General features: G+C 29.1%; 6 protein-coding genes across 10 annotated transcripts; 2 read left to right on the top strand and 4 right to left on the bottom strand.

The window, feature by feature from the left end:
• Positions 1–51: 51 nt before the first annotated feature.
• On the bottom strand, positions 52–3,120 carry Tsen54 (tRNA splicing endonuclease subunit 54). Of its 2 annotated transcripts, XM_035081584.1 has the most exons (5): positions 2,965–3,120; positions 2,493–2,832; positions 1,117–2,413; positions 453–909; positions 52–340 (listed from the first exon to the last, which is right to left on the bottom strand). In XM_035081584.1, exons 1-5 carry the CDS (start codon positions 3,003–3,005, stop codon positions 187–189), a joined length of 2,289 nt encoding a protein of 762 aa, XP_034937475.1. In that variant the 5' UTR covers positions 3,006–3,120; the 3' UTR covers positions 52–186. The 2 variants fall into 2 exon arrangements, with proteins under 2 accessions (XP_034937475.1, XP_034937474.1); XM_035081583.1 differs by having other exon boundaries at positions 453–2,413.
• A 178-nt stretch (positions 3,121–3,298) lies between these two features.
• LOC118065936 (DNA polymerase delta subunit 2-like) lies at positions 3,299–7,509 on the top strand. 3 transcript variants are annotated; one of them, XM_035081562.1, is made up of 7 exons: positions 3,299–3,606; positions 3,919–4,226; positions 4,334–4,547; positions 4,720–4,954; positions 5,027–5,319; positions 5,477–5,609; positions 7,378–7,509. In XM_035081562.1, the coding sequence occupies exons 1-6, from the start codon at positions 3,414–3,416 to the stop codon at positions 5,593–5,595; spliced, it is 1,362 nt and encodes a 453-aa protein (XP_034937453.1). In that variant the 5' UTR covers positions 3,299–3,413; the 3' UTR covers positions 5,596–5,609; positions 7,378–7,509. The 3 variants fall into 3 exon arrangements, with proteins under 3 accessions (XP_034937453.1, XP_034937451.1, XP_034937454.1); XM_035081560.1 differs by having other exon boundaries at positions 7,331–7,458; XM_035081563.1 differs by lacking the exon at positions 7,378–7,509 and adding an exon at positions 6,317–6,426.
• LOC118065938 (class A basic helix-loop-helix protein 15-like) lies at positions 6,958–9,178 on the bottom strand. Of its 2 annotated transcripts, XM_035081565.1 has the most exons (3): positions 8,412–9,178; positions 7,725–7,975; positions 6,958–7,600 (listed from the first exon to the last, which is right to left on the bottom strand). In XM_035081565.1, the coding sequence occupies exons 2-3, from the start codon at positions 7,947–7,949 to the stop codon at positions 7,313–7,315; spliced, it is 513 nt and encodes a 170-aa protein (XP_034937456.1). In that variant the 5' UTR covers positions 7,950–7,975; positions 8,412–9,178; the 3' UTR covers positions 6,958–7,312. The 2 variants fall into 2 exon arrangements, with proteins under 2 accessions (XP_034937456.1, XP_034937457.1); XM_035081566.1 differs by lacking the exon at positions 8,412–9,178 and having other exon boundaries at positions 7,725–8,063.
• A 726-nt stretch (positions 9,179–9,904) lies between these two features.
• On the bottom strand, positions 9,905–11,656 carry Dph1 (diphthamide biosynthesis 1). The gene is made up of 3 exons (XM_035081564.1): positions 11,188–11,656; positions 10,781–11,088; positions 9,905–10,696 (listed from the first exon to the last, which is right to left on the bottom strand). The coding sequence occupies exons 1-3, from the start codon at positions 11,498–11,500 to the stop codon at positions 10,091–10,093; spliced, it is 1,227 nt and encodes a 408-aa protein (XP_034937455.1). The 5' UTR covers positions 11,501–11,656; the 3' UTR covers positions 9,905–10,090.
• A 153-nt stretch (positions 11,657–11,809) lies between these two features.
• Positions 11,810–15,857, top strand: Ge-1 (Enhancer of mRNA-decapping protein 4 homolog Ge-1). The gene is made up of 3 exons (XM_035081550.1): positions 11,810–11,956; positions 12,086–12,158; positions 12,412–15,857. Exons 2-3 carry the CDS (start codon positions 12,109–12,111, stop codon positions 15,530–15,532), a joined length of 3,171 nt encoding a protein of 1,056 aa, XP_034937441.1. The 5' UTR covers positions 11,810–11,956; positions 12,086–12,108; the 3' UTR covers positions 15,533–15,857.
• A 1,153-nt stretch (positions 15,858–17,010) lies between these two features.
• LOC118065954 (rRNA-processing protein UTP23 homolog) lies at positions 17,011–18,278 on the bottom strand. Its single transcript, XM_035081594.1, has 3 exons — positions 17,907–18,278; positions 17,565–17,788; positions 17,011–17,483 (listed from the first exon to the last, which is right to left on the bottom strand). Exons 1-3 carry the CDS (start codon positions 18,024–18,026, stop codon positions 17,084–17,086), a joined length of 744 nt encoding a protein of 247 aa, XP_034937485.1. The 5' UTR covers positions 18,027–18,278; the 3' UTR covers positions 17,011–17,083.
• Between the last annotated feature and the right edge of the window lie 526 nt (positions 18,279–18,804).

Genomic DNA, 18,804 nt, shown 5'->3' with positions numbered 1-18,804 from the left:
ATCTATCTGAATAGAAATGAATTAATTATGTTATACTAATCTTCTGTTATTTATTAAAATTATTTTCCTCTTCTATAAATATTTTACATACAAAACAAAATATCAGATATATTTACTGTTAACTTTCATAAGTATCAAATTCAAAAAAAACTAAAAATCAATTTCAATTACTTATAGAAAATACATTTATTTATTATCAACTAAATTAGGAAGTGAAACTATTCCAGCTTGCATAAATGATATTGTTGCTTCAGAAACAAATGCAAAAACTACGGCAACACTTTCGCCGTCTTGTTGCAGTCTATTTAGTTCAACTGGTTGTGGAAAATTTTTATTGATGCTGAAAGTAATAAATTCATTTAATTTAATTCAAAAAGAATTTATCAATCTAATTGAATTCAAATTTTATGAATTGTTAAAGAATTTCTGAATAGAAATAATTCTCAACAAACCTTGTTATTACTAGATGAAACATTGGTGGACCGGGACTCGATTTTTTATAATTCTGCGTATTTGAATAAACTTTATAAGAAATTTTATATTCCCCTTTCTTCTTCCTAACAGTCTTTTCTTGAGCAGGTTTAATAATTTTTAGCCTTTCATAAACTTCTGCAAAAGTTTTTACATTTTTTATATTGATTAATGGTTGAACTGTTTGCTCTACAACTTCTACTTCACTACAATCCATTTTATCATCTTCATCTTCGATAGTTATCGTTTTTGCTTCTTTCCATTTTTTCTTCAAATCTGACCAAGAACTTGCTGGTATTTTAAGGAAAGATGTTTGATCCTTCTCATCACCATTCAATTGATTAGAAGATTTAGCTTTAATTTGTAAAATTTGTTTTGATTGTGGATATCTCTCAGTAATTGAGAGTGGTGTTTGCGCAGAAAAAAATCCCTGAGAACCTGAAAATCTCGAAAAATTGGAAAATCTCATATTAAACCTCCCGTACATCATGTTATTACGTATATGTTGTTGATAAATATTCATAGTATTTTGTATCATCGATGATGTACGTGATGCAAAAGTAGTCATTGCAATATTTCTGTAAAAGTTGAGATGAAACAAAGGCCATCTGTTTGAGAGAAAATTTGGCCTATAAACATTTGTACCTGTTGAACAACTAGCCATAATTTTATGTTGAATAAAATTATTTGAAGTACATCCACCACGAGAGAATTGAGAATTAGAAAATCTGTTTGAATAAAAATAATTCCCTTGACCATTTTGAAAAAAAGACTGTTGATAATCATCCTGCCAAATTTGATTGTCTCTCAGGAGAGTATTTGACCAAGGTCTTGATCTTTCAAAAACATGTGTAGATACTGTAGACCTAGAATTCGAGTGTAATGATAATTCCGTAGAATCGCTCTCACAAGAATGTTCTTGATTGTTTTCGGTAATTTCACTAACTTCCGAATCAGTATTTTCATCTGAATGCCTAGATTGTCGCATTCGACTCAATTGGTCACGATCATATTCATAAAAATTTTTTTGAAGTTTTATACTTGGTGGAATGTAATTTTTTGAAATAACCTGGGTTATAGAATCTTTAGATGCAATGTTTGGAAAACAATTCAACATTTCCATTCTTGTCATTGCAATTGGAATTTCTTCGATATCATCATCCGATAACTCTATAATTTCATGTTTGGATTTTTTATGTAATTTTGGATCAATTGATTCAGACTTTCGTTTATCAGAATTTTGATCTGATGTTTTTTTATCATTTTTAGACTGGTGTGAAGAAAAGAGCAAAATTTTTTTATCTGTTCTTTTTGGCAAGAGTTTGACATTCCTTTGAATTCTTGATCCAGGCCAAGTAAATTTTGTATCACAATCTGGATCCAAAGATTTATTTGGAGGTATCATTAATTTTACTGGCTCGACTACAGTCTCTTCTGATACTATTTCTAATCGAGGTTTACTTCTTTCCTTTAATTTTTCTTTTTTCTCTTCATTTAGTTCATCATCATTTGTGTCAATTTTACTACCGCCATTCTTTTGAATACGAACTTCTTCAACAGATTTTTCACTATTACGTAACTCATTTTCTTTTATTTCTATTTTATCGATAATACTATTTATTACTTCTTCAACGCCCTTATTTTCTTCATTACTCTTGGCTAAATCTAAATTATGGCTAGTGGAATGCTCAGAAACACTTCCCATCCATTTGCCATTTTCAGGATCTATAATAACTTTTTTTTTAGGCTGTAAAGATTCTTCAAGTTTTTCAGCAGTTGTTTTGCTGTAATAAAATTTTTGCAAACGATACCCTAATCTTGCTAATTGACTAAAAACTCTGTATTCATCTAATGTACACCCTGAATTAGGTGAATTGATGAGTAATTCATAAGCTTGTTGGATTGAAAGAGATACTCCATCGCATGTCAACTCTAAATTATTCTGTCAAAAAAAAATTAATATAATTAAAATAAACTTTTTTTTTTTTTGTTAATAAATAAAAAACTAATGATAAATTTACCGTTTCTAGAAGTAATAAAGCTTCTTCAGGAATTAAATAAGTAATGGAATTAAGAGTATGTCCATAATTATTCCAATCAATTCCTGATTTCTTGGTAACTTTTGCTCTCTTTTCTTCAGGTATCCATTGTGCTGACGCCATAGCGGATATTCGGTTTACTCTCTCAAGTTTCAGTAAATCTTTAGTTGTTTGTAAATTTGTATCTATCTGTTTATTTTCAAGCCAAGATCCATTTGGCTCAAAAAATTTATCTCCTCTCGTCGGAAGCACTCTAGAAACTTGAGTATATTCATCCAATACTCTTGTATATATTCCTCTGGTTTTTAACAGCTCGTCCACTCTAAAAATATTTTTTCTCATTAGTCTATTTACTCATCGTATAATTTAGAATTAATTAATAATTTAAAGTGCCGGCATTACGGTAAATACAAAAACAGGTTATGAATTATAAAATAATTCATTTGGAGCTTACGTTAAGTGTTTGTCTAATAATTCTTCGTTACTTTCATTCATTTTGGTATAATAATAATAATTATAATGATAAACACTAAATCACAATTATTAGTTTAATATAAAACTATTTATAAAATAATATGACATATTTAAGTTTTTAGAGCATGCTACACGTTAAAATGTTTACACAAAATTATTTACCGACTGATTTGTGTTATATTTAAAGTTAGTTTTTCTACTTCATCTTAAGATGGCACTAGTTTCGCCTTCTATAGATCAGCTGATTAACTTTTGACAGCTGAAATCGTAAACAAATAAAGTTTCTTATTTGTTTTATTATTATGTTTTTTTTTTTATTTTTTCAAATATAGTTGCGTGTGAATTTAGTCATTCTATTATTAATATATGTGTCATTTATTTATCATAATGTCGAATATATTCGTACAGTAAGAGATAAAAAAATCTTCAATGATAAAAAACGAACTTACTTCTGACATGGAAAATGCTGAATTCAAAGTTAAACGAAAGTATTTTAAATTAGAGGATTTTAAAAGATTTTATATTACACAAAGAAAATTCGAAAATCAGTACTCTAATATTTATAATTGTCGATTAAATGCTCTAAAGGAAACTCTAAAGAATCGAGCTATAGAAAATTGGGGTAGGTACTCATATATTTACTTTTATGACAACAATCATTATATGCATTATATCCCGTTTTTATTAATATTGTATTTTACATAATTACAACCAACTTTTAATCCTAACAACTACTTAGAAGTTCATAACTAAAGCATTAAAAGATTTCAATGTTTTGGCTTTCATGCCTTTTAAAAGTTTGCAAATAGTTTTCTGGAAACTCCAAGTTAATAGAAAATCAATAAATTGATTAAAAACTTAATTGCCTTGGAGAGCAATTTCATTTTATGCTTGAATCAAGTCTTGTGGACTATTGACAAAATTTTATTTTTAGGTCGTCATGGAATTTTTCAAATATCCAATCTTTCTGAACTCGACAATAGTAGAGAACAAATCATTATTATAGGTACTATATATAAACATCAAGAATTAAAGCCATCAATTTTGAAAGAACTCAGTAATGAACTTCAATTAATTCCTCAACCTACACGATCAAACTTTTATTCTGATAAGGATCAATTATTTCTTGAGGATGAAATGCTCAGAGTTAAATTGTCAGGTTGCCACATGGATCCTAAAACTATGTTAACTGGTTGTGTATGTGCTGTCATAGGCTTTTTACAAAGTGACGGAACTTTTTGGGTTTGTTCATAACTTTACTTACAACATAACAAGCAAAAAAATGTATTATGCCTATCATGTTCATAAGTAATAATAATAATAATTAATTTAAAATTGATTTGTATCAGGTTGAAGATTATTGCATGCCAGGAATGATTGTAAAACCATCGGTGTCCTTCTCTTCAAAAATGGAGGGGAAAATACTATTTCTATCAGGACTAAATCTAGCAAGTAACCCTAATTCAATGCATTATGAACTTTTAATAGAATGGATAACTGGAATGGCAGGGAATAGTGAAACTCAGCAAGATGTTGCATCTATTGCTTTAGTAATTATTGCCGGTAAATAATTGATTGACAGTTTAACTAATGTTGACTAAACAGTTTTCATCAATAATGCTATTAATAATAAACGGAATTAATTAATAATAGATAATAAATTCTGTTATGAAGAACAATTAATCAAAATATTGAGACAAGATGAAATTAAGATGACATTAATTCTGTATGACAGGTAATAGCGTGAGAGGGTCAATGGAAATTTTTAATTATAAAGGATATTCCGAGGCTAAAAGTAAACGAGAAGAATCTATTTTAGAAACAATATTAGCGACAAACAAATTTGATGATTTACTGAGTGAAATTGTAAAAACATGTTGTGTTCTTGTGATGCCCGGTGAATTTGATCCTTCCGGTCATTCTTTACCACAACAACCCTTTCATGGTTGTACTTTACCAAAGAGTTCTAGGTATATAATAAATAGTATTTTTAAAATTCGTTAAAAATAATTTAATTTCTTATCTTTAATTTATTATCGCAGATATCAATGTTTTCATAGCATCACAAATCCTTGGATAGGAAAAATTGGTACTTGTGTTGTAGCAGGGTCAAGTGGACAGCCGATAAATGATATCATAAAAGTCACAGGTCTTGTTGATTGCTCTCCAATTGACTGGCTTGAGAAAACATTGAATTGGAGGCATTTTGCTCCCACCGCCCCTGATACTCTTGCAGCTTACCCTTATTTCGATAGTGATCCCTTCATAATGCAAGAGTGCCCGGATGTTTATTTTGTAGGAAATATGAAGGACTACTCGACAAAGTTATCTATTGGTATTATTTTTTATGTACATTATCTCATAAATTATAAGTTTGTTTTCACCTACTCATTCACGTTTTTATCGATCATCATTGGCTATTAAATATTTAGTTTGATTTTAATATAAAAATTAATTATGAAGGATAAACTAATACAAAACTTTTTATTTAGGACAAGAGGGACAACAAGTAAGATTAATCGGTATTCCTGAGTTTTCCAAGACACACACGGCAGTTTTAGTTGACTTGGATTCTTTAGATGCTCAACCTATATCTTTTGGAACAAACTAATCAAACTTGAACAGGTGATAAATAAATATTTTTAAAATTCTTATTACGTTTTTCGTTGAATATTTATCAATGTATGATTTATTTATTTTTTTGCAATATATTATATTACATGTATATTTTTATTGTATATATATAGATATATTTATTATATTTAATAAATATAATTTGTTACTAAATTGTGTTAAATTTTTCCATTTTAAAGAGTTAACAGTACTCATTAAACCTGTACTAGAGTAAAAAAAATGATACAGTGTTTTTGTACAAAGAATAAAAATAATTGTCATTTCATATAAATTCATCTATCCAATTTAATGCAATAATCATTGAACCAGCAAAAAATTTTTGTGATTATATAACATAAACTATTGTCGGCTGAATTCGTTTTTTAATTGACGTAAAATAATAGAGATATTTCTTTTTATTATTTTTTATCACTTTAGAGTAAGATAATAAAAACAAGAAAATATATATTCATTATTAGTAATACTTTCTATTTAATGTTACAGGATAATCTATTGTTATATTATAACTATTTTATTTTGATGTTTTCTTTTCATTACCCTGACACTTGGTAACTTATATCGAAGCATAGCTAAGGCCAAGACTTTAAGCATTATTTGTCAATTAAATGCATGCTATTTCGTATACATACATATAAGATAGATCTTTAAAAATACATTTCATTTCTTTTAATATTTGTTTGTTCTTTTAATTCTTTTAGAATAAAATGATGATTCTTTTTTGATTGATTAAGATAATACTGGAACATCTATTTTTTTTCTTTGGCACCTTAAAATTGAGATTAAATAATGAGCATATATGATGACAAGCTGAATACAATTATTGGTAACATAATAGATTTGAAGTTCATCATTGTTAAATAGTTTTTAAAACAAGTTTATAGTTAACAAATATTAAAAAATGTTTCTATACTATGTTTTTTATTTTCGTTGATAACTTTACTGTTGTCCTACAATAACCTGAGTTTAATCAATTACAGTATGATTGTAATGTTTAATATTAAATGTTATTAATTCAAAAAATATTGTTGATATTCTTCATATCATCTTAAAAATGTTTCAATTAATTAATAATTTAACAACAACAATAATAATAATAATAATAATAATATAATAATAATAATAATAATAATAATAATAATAATAGCAATAATAAGATCAATAATAAATTATCTCCCACATACTCTAAATATAATTTCTTCGATTGTATTCTTTCTGGCCCCTCCGGTATAATGAAATACAAAAAATAAATAATTTGCGATAATAAATAATTCAATTAGTCAATAAATGAAATAGTAAACATTAAATTAATTATTAATTTATCTTATAAAATTTATTTTGATTTTTCAATTTATCTTCTATCATTAGTAATATTTAATTGACTCAATAATAACATAACTATAATAATGATAAAATTAAATAAATTTCAACCTAGTTCTTCGGTATACTTTGAGGCCTTTTTTTATGGCAAAATATGTAATGATTACTAATTGATTGATGATTTAATCGTTGAGTTTCGAAATTAATAAATATATCACAAAATCGAATCTAAGGAAATAGTGATTTAGAATAAGTTTCGATCGCTTTCAAGTTGAGAAGTTCCTTAGCACTTTTGATGAGAAAAAATCTACATAAAATTTATCTTAAAATATACTTATGACTTAGTAATTATTTAATGAATAAATTATCGAACAGTTTTAATTATCTTCCCACAGTGAATTAACTTGATTACCATTACAAAATCTCTGTATTTCCGGACTAGAAGATCTTGATGATGTAGGCGTGTTCATATTGAGGCAATCATTCATACGATCAGATGTCTCCCCATCAATTCCCGGAGTTTGAACATTCGCTGATTGCTCGTCACTTCTCATTGCGCAAATTACATCCGTCAATGCGACAATATAATTTTTGGCTAATGTAAGAGTTTCAATTTTTGATAAACGACGCTCTTTACTTACATGAGGTATTACTTCTCTCAAACTCTGTAATAAATAAATGAAAACTTAATACATTAAAGAAATTCCATTTGTTTACAGAAAAGTAACTGAATAAAATTGAATTAACGAAGAATCAATTCCCTATCGTATAAGAAGATCAATTTTCAACCTGGAATGCGTTGTTGAGACTGTGCATCCTCATTCGTTCTCTCTCGTTACTCTCAAGTCTCCGGAGGGTTTTCTCCCTTGGTGTACACGTACGAGATGACTTGGAAGATCTTAAATTATACCTCTCAATCCTTCGAGAAGTCTTTCGTCCACTCTTACTTGAGTGTCCTTCTTTTGGTGTCCAATCTTCATTCAAACTGTCTTCGTTTGTTACCTCTGATCGCATTATCTCCAACAATTTTTATTGAACACCTACAGGTAGAGATAAAAATTATAAATTATTGACAGTTTATTGAAAAAAATTGTATAGCATCATCACTTTTTCACTTATTAAACAACAATAAAAATTATACTTCTATTTGTTACATTAATGATAAAAACTGCATGTAAGTTTTATCTAACATAATACCGATTACAAAATCTATTTTTGTCATAGAAATATATATTTATGACTGCAACAATAAAATTAAAATAAATATGTTGTAAATCCAGATTATTTAACTATTTCTTATATCAATAAAATTAATTCATAACAAAAAAGAAATTTGTTAAAAATAATACGACTTGAACTATAAATAAAACTACTATCAAAGTACTTTGATATCATAAAATAAATAGCAATTATGTTTAATTCGAAAAATCTAACTTTGTAGTCAATTAAAAAATGTAGAAAATATTTTTTACTTACCAATTAGCAGTTAACTTGGATTATCAGCAACAATAATTAATTTTATAAATTAAATATCTAATAAGTAAATAATAATGATTTATACAATTATCCTTGATTAAATGAATGGAAAAAAAATCAATGATGAATGGAAAAAAACAATGTTTGAACTTAGTTTTGAAATTGTTGGAGAAATTTTGTTTAAGCTGTTATGAAGCGTTCTAAGGAAAAGATACTTGTTGAGCCACGTTTGAACGACGACTGACGTCGCGACGTCGGGGTGCGGTCGGCGCCGCCTTTCACCCTCCCCAGTAAATTCGAATACACCCCGTGTCACGTTAACAAGAGTACCATTCTCCCTTCCATTCTTCTGACTTTATCCATCCCTCCTTTTATATTGTGAGTCTGAAAGCTTTCAGCTTTTCGAGCTTACTCAGAAAATCTTTAGCCCCCGCAGTCGTTAATATTCAACTTTGTTCTTCATCGTCAACTGATTGTTGAAATAATGATATAAATGTGATAATCGGGAGACTAAGATAGACTGAGAGATGATAGATTCAAGTTATTTTAGAGGGTTGATTTGGGAACTCAATATTCATGGAGACACCCGGTATGTAGACTGTAGTCGCAAAGTTCAATGTGTGCTAGGCTACAGGTGGGCGTATGACGTAATTCGCCCACGCGGACTCTTCAATCTAGCCATTATCGCAACACCACCGACCGGAACAGTTGCCTCTGTTTCGATGCAGCGGGGGGTGTTGTCCGAACGACTCACGATTGCTTGGGTATTTTTTTTTTTTTTGCTTTTTTCATTTCTCCACTTAAGTCTCATATGATTAAAATTTTGTGTATATCCTCCATATGTGATATTTATAGTCTTTTGATTTCTTTAGAAATATAATTATATGAGAAAAAAAATCTATCTTTAGTAAACACATTTACCCAGTACTTCACACTGTTTCTTTTTGCTATTCGAATTAATTAAAAACACAATCAATAGTATTAGTGAAAATAATAGAAAATTTATAAGTGAAAAATGTGCGTAATTATTCATTGGAACTGAGATGAATAATGAAACTGTGATTTCTATAATAAATCAAGTTCAAATAAGAATTGAATGGAAAAAAATAATCAATTATCAATTATTAATTTTAAAAAATATTGAATAAAAGAAAATGATTAATATTTATAAAGATTTGTAAATATGATTCTGCTTTTATGTTTATGTTTAATAGATAAAAGTAATTGAATTGCAAAGTAGTCGCAGAGATTTAACTTTTAATTCAATGAATCTAGAAAAAAAATCAACTTACTCTTCCATAACAGCCCACATCAATTTATAAGAATAAATTGTCATAAAATATACAGATTAACTTTTTAAACTTATAATGTTTTGATGTTTAATTAATCTGTGCTATTTATTTAATATTATTTACTGCTATTTCAAATTTATTATATGACAATTATAAATTCTATGTTATTTATAAATAATTATTACATCATGTTCCATTATAAAAATCATTTATATCCACATTTAATAATTAATGCAAAATATTATGTATATCAAATTTATATACGAAACATAATTTAAAATCACTTATAAATTCCATTCGTTAAGTAAGAATCTTTATTCATATTTTCTTACTGATTTATTCCCATGAGTATAATTCATCTTTTTTTTAACTGTCATTTTTTCACACTTATTTACACTTTCCACAACACTTATCAGTCTGTTTTTCAAGCTCTGCAGGTTTATGATTTGGAGTCCATGGTCCTAAACTTGATGATGCATAAAAATCCATAGGATAAGGTTTTGTCAGATCGTATTCGGCGAGATTTAATGCCACAGCACCTTCGTAAGGTGTTAAGAAAGGCTTTTCAAAAGCCGTGCCCCAATCAATGCTAAGCCTTGGGCATGCAATTTGAATGAAAGCATCAATATCTTTAAACATTGAAATTTTGTCTGGAAAAATCTCAGACAATAAAATATCAACGTTTTTTTTCCCCAGAGACTGAATTCGTTTTTCTAAATTTTTTAACACTGATGGATTACCCTGGCGACCAAGAGTACCTAATACAAGACCAATTGTTTGAGCATTTTTAGCTTGTTCAATAAAATTCTTTCGTACAGTTCGCATATGATCATGATAATAAAATTCTTCAGTAATCTTTTTATCATACGGATCATATCTAAATGCACGAAGCTGTGGATTTGCTATCATTGCGGCCTCTAAATGAAAACGACCATCACCAATGTAAACTAAAGCATCAGCACATCGAATTTGTGGAGCAGTGCAGCCTAAAATCTATAATAAAATGTATGGTCATTAAATGTAGAGTAATAAAATTAGATAATTGAACCTTTTTTTTTAACAAAAAATATTACTTACCTCACCAGGGCTCAATGGTTTGCTTTGAGGTACACTAACTTCATATCCAACACTTCTCAATTCTTTGGCAATAACTTGCAGTGTTCCAGCGAATTGAATTGTGCTGACGAGTGCAAGTTTAGTAAGTACTTTTAATGATGCTTTTATACTATTAATACAGTGATCTGTATCAATTTTTATATCTACAAATATGTATAAAACTTTAATTCCTTCAGTTTGGTTGATGGGAATTAAGCATGAGTGTCCATAATGAATAAGGAGATCAACGTTCAGCGCACGAGCTGTGTAGTCATCAACACAACAAGCACCTGAAATTATATTTGTGTTGAATATTTGTCTATTTTGAATTAACATACAATGAAAATAATTTTGTAATGCTATCAATACAAGAGACCATTTTTAAGTACCATAAGTAACATCAGCCATAATTACAGTTTCAGCTTCAGTAAAATCTTCAATAATATCAGCAATTGTTGTTGCAACGAATAAAAGACCTTCTGGCATTTGTAATGCAACTCGTTTTGCCTTTGTTTCTCTTATTCTCCATATTGTCTTGTGAATTTCAAAATTATAATTTTCAGGTATAGCTGCAATTGCAGCATTTAATATTGGATCATCAAGTAACTCTTGTGGAATTTTACTGACACGAACTGGAGCTTTAAAAACTTTTCGCACTGGTTTTGCTTTGACTACAATGACAGAAGAATCTTCACCATTCATTTTGTTGGCTGATCGATTGAAATTATTTTTTATAAGTGTTTATATTAAAAATACTTTTGCAATTGACGCTCAATCATCAAAAATGAATGCGTACAAATATTTTTTTTACTTCACCAGAAACCAACGACAACATCAGAGAGAAAATTTAGAGGGATTTTGTATTAGAAAATTTTTTTTTTATCAAAAAAAAGTGTTTTAAATTACCTTTAGATGATAACAGCGAAATAATATTAATAGTTGGTAGATTATCGATATTGTGACGATGTAGAATAATATTTTGGCGCTTTTGCAAAGTAAAACGCCTGTCACACCTCATATTTCGCTTTGATCAAATTTCTTTTTGTAAAAAAGCACATTCGCCGATTATTATTTTGAAGTTTTTAATCGATTATGCTTCGATAGTTAGGTTCAGTTTGGTAGAACTCTAAAGTCTTACATTAATCATTGTATAAAGAGGTAATTTATTATTTATTTACAGTAAAAGTCGATAGATTAAAGTAGAATTTTATCACCGGTTTTTGAGGTTAGAATTATTCTAGTCTTTCGATATTTCAATATAACTTTAATTGTTCAACATATTTTCAGCTGCAGCAACTACACTTATCATCATGATAGAAGTCATCGATGACGATGGTCTACGACATTTGGACTTGACAGTGTAAGAAACTAAGTTAAAATAATTAACCCGGCCTAATAATTTTCATGAAATTTTTTTTTTTAGTGCAACGTAAAATAAGTATGTCAGAATAATGGACGGAAATATTAACTAAACTATTAATTTAAATGTGTATTCTAATCATATTTTATCATTTGATCTAAACAAATTTATATTTAGAAACTTGACGATAGTTTTAATAAGTTAATCAAAATTACCAATTGAATGATTAGATATTTTTTTCTTTCAATTATAGAGAGTTCAGTGGTGATGAGGATTATCATTCAACGGAAGTTTTTTGTACAACTGTTACTATTGTTCCATCTCCTGTTGAAAACAATTATGGTAGTTCAAAAGTAAAACTTAAGAACATTGTAGACTTTTCATGGGAACCACATTTTTATACCGGTCAACTTCTGGCAGTTCATATGTCTGGAAAATATCTTGCTTATGGTATTAAAGCTGGTAGTGGTGCAGGAGTTGTCAGAGTAGTCTACAAAGATTCAGAACAACGTGCTCTCCTTCGAGGAATGCGAGGAACGATTCAAGATCTAGCCTTCGCCCATGTTTCTAATGTTATTCTAGCTTGTATTGACTATACTGGTAGCTTTTTCGTTCATACAATAGTGTCCACGACCACTCAGTTAGTCTGTAACCTTTTACTTTTCATCAATTCTGAAGATGTTTCTCCTTGTAGTCATCGTGTTATCTGGTGTCCATATCTTCCTGATGAGGATGCATCTGATGGCGGAGAAGATGTTTCGAAACTTTTAATGGTTACTAGAGATTCAACTGCTGAGCTTTGGTCGGTTGACAATGTCTGGACTCAGTTTGGCTCAGGTCCTTTGTCATTAAATGACTCAAACGTTAAAAGTTGTGGAGGATTTATGGAAATTTGCAAGCACGAATCTACAATCGTTGAAGCTATTTTAAGTCCTGATGGAACTGCTATTGCAACGGCCAGTCTTGATGGAGAAGTTAATTTTTTCCAAATTAATTTTTATGGTAGTACACTACAGGAGGCTCGTTGTCTCCGTAAATGGAAACCACATGATGGAAGACCAGTGTCATCTCTTTTTTTCTTAGATGATCATAAAAACTATAACCCGGATGCTCAATTCTGGCGATTTGCAATCACAGGTTGTGATAATAATACAGAATTGAAAGTTTGGTCTTGTAAACAATGGAAATGTTTGCAAACCATTCACTTCAAATCACCACCTAATGGTAAAACTCCGGTATTTAAAGCAGGCCTGGATTTGTCAGCAGGATTCTTATTGCTGTCTGATATTTGCAATAAAGGACTTTATATTCTGAGTCTTGTGAAAGATCCAAATGACGAAAAAGCTTGTATATCAACAATATCAGAATTTAGACTACCATACCCAATTCTCAGTTTTGGAATCGTTGATGCAGGAATTCGAAAAATACGTCCAACTAGTGAATCTCTTGAAGATTTATGTCCATGTGAGGATGAGAGTGAAGATCACTTGGTAATCCGCATGTATTTAGTTCAGCCAAAATCACTTCAAGAATGTCATATTGCTTTTAAACCAGTCCGTATAGTTCCCAGTACTTGTAAGATGGATACTCTCACTCATGATTCTCTTGACTATATTGAAGATCTATTGCTTCTTCAACGTGAACAAAATAATATGGCTGAAGAAAATGGAGAGACAACAGTAGCAGCAGCAATAGAATCAGCTACTAATCATAATACAGGTATCAATTTAATGACTCCCGATGCTTTTAGTTCACCTACAAAGAAAGAGAATAATTTATCAGAATCAACAAGTCCAGAATTGGGTGATTTATTATCAGCAAGTCCTTCACTAGCTCAAGTAGTTCATGCTTTGAACTCATCTGATGCTCCTCTCGCAACTAGTGAGCAAGCTCCGCAAAGTGGAGGAAGTAGCCCTTCAAGAGAGGTACGAGAAATATTGTCTTTGGCTGAACCTGAAGAAGATGAAAAAGACGAAGATTCAAAAACTTTGGAAATTAATAATAAAAAAGATGAAAACTGGTCAAATATTCCGATGGCATTTTTGAGTACAGTTCATGTAGATTCCGATGAACTTTCAAATGATAGTCAAAGACCAAAAAATGAAGCATTGAAACAAAGAAAAACTTGGCTAGCAACGGAGAACGCTGTTAATTCTTTGGCAACAAAATTAGACGGACTTTTGCAGATAATTGGAGAACAAAGACAGGATTTGAAGGAATTGAGGAGTGAAGTTTCGAAGCTACGACAAGAGAATTCAGTACTATCAAGGGTGGAAAGTCCATTTGGAGGAATAACTCAACAACAATTAACTGCAATAGAACAGAGTATTTATAATAAATTAGCTAGACAAAGTGGATTTATGACTGAAATTGAAGTAGCGGTTAAAGAGACAGTCCAATCGACACTGCCTAAGATAGTTAAAGATGTAATTGATCCTTTGAAAATCCAGGCTAAGACTGATATGAAGAGAATCGATGATCTCTTAAACGAGAATTTAACACAACTTGTCGGTGGCAATCAAATGAGAGACATAGTGACATTAGCAGTAGTAAATGCTGCTAAACCTGTTTTAGATAGTGCTTTTAAGGAAGCCTTTGCTAATGATCTTCTGCCAGGTATCGAAAAAGCTTGCGAAACAATGTTTAGACAAATTCAAGAAGTATTCGTTAGAGGTTCAAAAGATTACTTACAAAATATTGAAAACTTCCTTGATGAAGCTTGCCAAAAGAAAAATGAGCAGCTAACTGAAAATCTTTCTCGATTGGTGCGTGAAGAACTACAAAATGAAATGGCCAGAGGACTCAATAGTCTTCAAGATGGAATAGTGAAAACTGTTAAAGAATCCATCAGAGACAATTTTGGTCAAAATTTTATTGATATTCAAGCTAGATCTCGTGCTACGACTCCTGGTATATCTATTCCATCACCTGTTGATGCTCAAGCAAGAGTTTTAACATTGCTACATAAAGGACAATATAACACTGCTTTCCAACAAGCACTAAGTGCCAGTGATCTTGGTTTAGTGGTATTAGTTTGTGAAAAAATAGAACCTGCTAAAGTCTTTGCTTCAAGCTCAGGCAGTCAAGGCTCTGGATCACGATGTATTCTTCAACAACCTGTGATATTGTCTTTGGTTCAACAGCTTTCTGCTGATCTTACTCATCGTACTGAACTCAAGCATAAATGGTTAGAAGAAGCTATTTGGAGTTTAGATCCTACTGATCCAGTCACTCGTGAACATATGGGTGCTGTTCTAATAACCTTGCAGACTCAATTGAGTTCATTCATCAATTCTAATCCCAATCATCGATTAACAAGACGTATGAAAATGTTGTCTATGGCTGCACGGTCACTTCTTTATCAACATCCTTAAATTGACAAGTGAAATAAGACTGTTCTTTGAACTGTGTATCTTTGTGTATTTGTCAATCGTTAACTTTGTCATCCAATTAGGCCAATACTCCTGTTACTTCCCTAGATATTTAAATTGAAGATTCAGAACTAAACAAATTATTAATAGTTTAACTTAAGAATTTTTATAAAAATGTGGAGTGGAAAATTGATAGCAATTTTTACTTATCTTTAGGTACATAGATTTTAAATCAGAATGGTTCCTACGTTGAAGTTTTTAAAAATAATTCAACGTGAATATCAAGAAAAAGTACTTTGAAGATAATTTTTTATTCACTACAAAAAATGAATTTTTTTTAATTCATTTATATATATATATATATATATATATTTTTGGTTACAGTTTTTCATGAAGTAAAAAAATATTAAATTCAAAAAATATATATTTTATAATGGTACTGAATATTCATAAGGTTGAATCGTTATTTTTCAAAAGTATTTTAATACTAGATACTTGTGAAGCAATAATTACATGATTATCTTCAGTATAGGTGTCTTTATTTACAGCAAAAGTATGTGTATGAGTAATAGAAACTATTTTTTTTTTCAATGATTATCATATTTTTGGGTTTTTGATGAAAATATAATTTTCTTTACTGATTTAAAATAAAGATATTGGGTTATTTCTAGTCTTGCAAGAATAAACAAGGAAATGAAAACAATGAAACAACAATAGCAATAACCAATAAAAAACAAAAAAATAAAAAGAAAAGGTTTATACAATCAAGATATTTTTTTTTTTTTATTATAAAAAAGTCTAAAACAACTCATAAAATGAGACTTTTTTTTTTATTGTTTATGACTTTATTATCACATTTATAATTACAATCAAGTTTATTTATGTAGCAATATTGAACATACATTACATATAGGAGTTTGGCTATTTATATTCTCTACTTTTTTGAAAATACATAACCAGTTATAAAAAAGAAGCTATTCAGATAAATTATTAAAAATAAAAAATCAAGAAATCAAAATTTTATATTTTTTAATTTTTTTTTTGCGTTCAATAAGAGTAATAAGCAAAAAATATTGCCTTTTTCTGTAAACTACTTGTGATTCTTCATTATAATTATTGTTGGGAGAAACAACGAAAATATATTTATCATCTTGATGCGATTAAAAGTATGATTAAATGGATTTCTTGACCGTTTTCTAAATAATTTAAGAGAGCAATGAGAATTTTATGGGTAATCTGAGTAATTATCATAATCTTTCTCTTGAAAAAAGGTTTTTTTTTCAAAAGATTAACATAGTTAAAAAATGATACGTTAAATTTGAAAAATTACTCACTTAAAATATTTTTATTTGTTAGCTACGCAAAAAATGTAATAGTTAAGACCAAGATAGAATTTAATGAAAAATTATTATTACTGAGATTTAAAAGCTAAGTGAAAATGATATATTATTATGTATCATAAAACAAAAATAATAATCCAATTTCTTACTATTTTGTAATTTTTTATATATTTACATTAGTTAAAATTATTATTAAATTATTTTCTAACAGTAATTAACTGATCGATGTCTTCAAAACTTCCTTGATATGAGCAGGAATCTTCACTCGTTTTCTTTTTTTAATTTTTCCAGAATTTTTAGTAGATTCATTGCTGATTGTTGTTTTCTTTTGTTTTTTTTTGCAGCTTAATGGATTCGGTCCACCTCGTTTTTTCTTTTTTTTACGTAATGGTGGCTCATCTGGCAATAGACCTGATTTTTCTTTTAAAGTTTTTATCGTTTCCTCTTGAACAGAATTTAAACTAAGTCCCTTAATCATAGCCTGAGCTTTTTCTTTACTTGCTTCAGATGGAGGCTCTAGTGTTGGAGCACAGCCATGAAGATAAATTATCGGAACTCCAGCTACTTTACGAAGTTGATCTTGAAGTTCTCGATCTTGAGTTGCTACGATGTATCTAAGTAAAAGTTAAATTACTTTATAATTAAATTATGATAACAGTTAATAGTTATGTCTGAAAAAATTAATTGATATGTACCTTGAAGAGTTATCTCTTCCTATCATCGATCGAAGACATTTAGAACCAGTTGTAGGATTCTTCACATGCGTACAGTTGTGAATGGCGAATTGTTTAACAATTAACATTGCTCCATATACTTTATGACCTAATCTTTCAGTTTCCATGATAACGCAAGGAGTTGTCAAAAGTTTGACGTTTGCTTGGAAATACTTTGGTAATTGTTCTTGAATATTAAACTTATTCTGCAAATACATTGTTTCTGTTACTAATAAACTATATTTTTAAAGCGAATTTATTAATTTCAAATTTAAAAACAACTATATAATGATTGTTATTAAAAAAAATGAGTTATTTAATTACCTCTAAAGCTGCATGAGAAAATGTCCCGTCAATGAGTACTTGATAAGGTTCATGAAATTTATAATTGTTAGCATAAAATGCCAAATTTTTTTGTACTTTTTTTAGTCTTTTAACTTTCATCTTTATCTAATTTTTTGATCCAAAGTCTCTTTATTTATTAAATATCTAAGGTTAACTCCGAATGTATTGACATCAAAAGACCATGTGCCATTTATTTACAAACCATGATAGATTTCGTATACATTTCAAAATTATTATAACTTGTTATTTTCCTTCACTATTCGTAGTTAATTCCACGAATTAATTTTATCCACAAACAGTGAATTTATTTCAAAACATTGCAACGTGTTTATCAATCGCCATGGAGGTTAATAAAATCGCACTATTTAGTTATCTAAAGTGACGTACGGCGCTGACATCATCAAGCTTCAGCTAATCTCCGTTTATTCTCTGCTTGCAAGTGACAGAGTAGCCTTACGCGCGGAACCGAAAAGATCCGAGTCTTGACTCTCGATCCAATCAATTTACACAACAATATTATTTACTTAATAAACAAATTTCAAACCAGATAAATTAAGAATAATGTCAGTGAGTTTTGCAGATTTATCAATAATTTTCGTGAGTTTTAAAATTATAATGTGATAAATAAATTGATAGTGTAACATGTATAAAAATAAGTATTTGTTGTAATGTGATTTATTTGGTAATTATATTTAGTTTTGTATAAAATATGTGAAGTTTAATGTCATTATAGTTTGTGTGTTTCCTCAATAATTAATTTTTCTATGGATAATATCATGAAATTGAAATTAACCATTGCTACTGGTGAGTCTTTTTTTTTTGTTTTTTTTAATTTTTTCTACAAAGCTTACTTTTCTTACTCGTTTCCAAGAATCTT

The sequence above is a fragment of the Chelonus insularis genome, unplaced genomic scaffold, assembly GCF_013357705.1.
Source record: "Chelonus insularis isolate UGA/USDA-ARS -01 unplaced genomic scaffold, ASM1335770v1 contig_324_pilon, whole genome shotgun sequence".
Classification (NCBI taxonomy): domain Eukaryota; kingdom Metazoa; phylum Arthropoda; class Insecta; order Hymenoptera; family Braconidae; genus Chelonus; species Chelonus insularis.
This window is presented reverse-complemented; position numbering and strand designations above follow the sequence as displayed.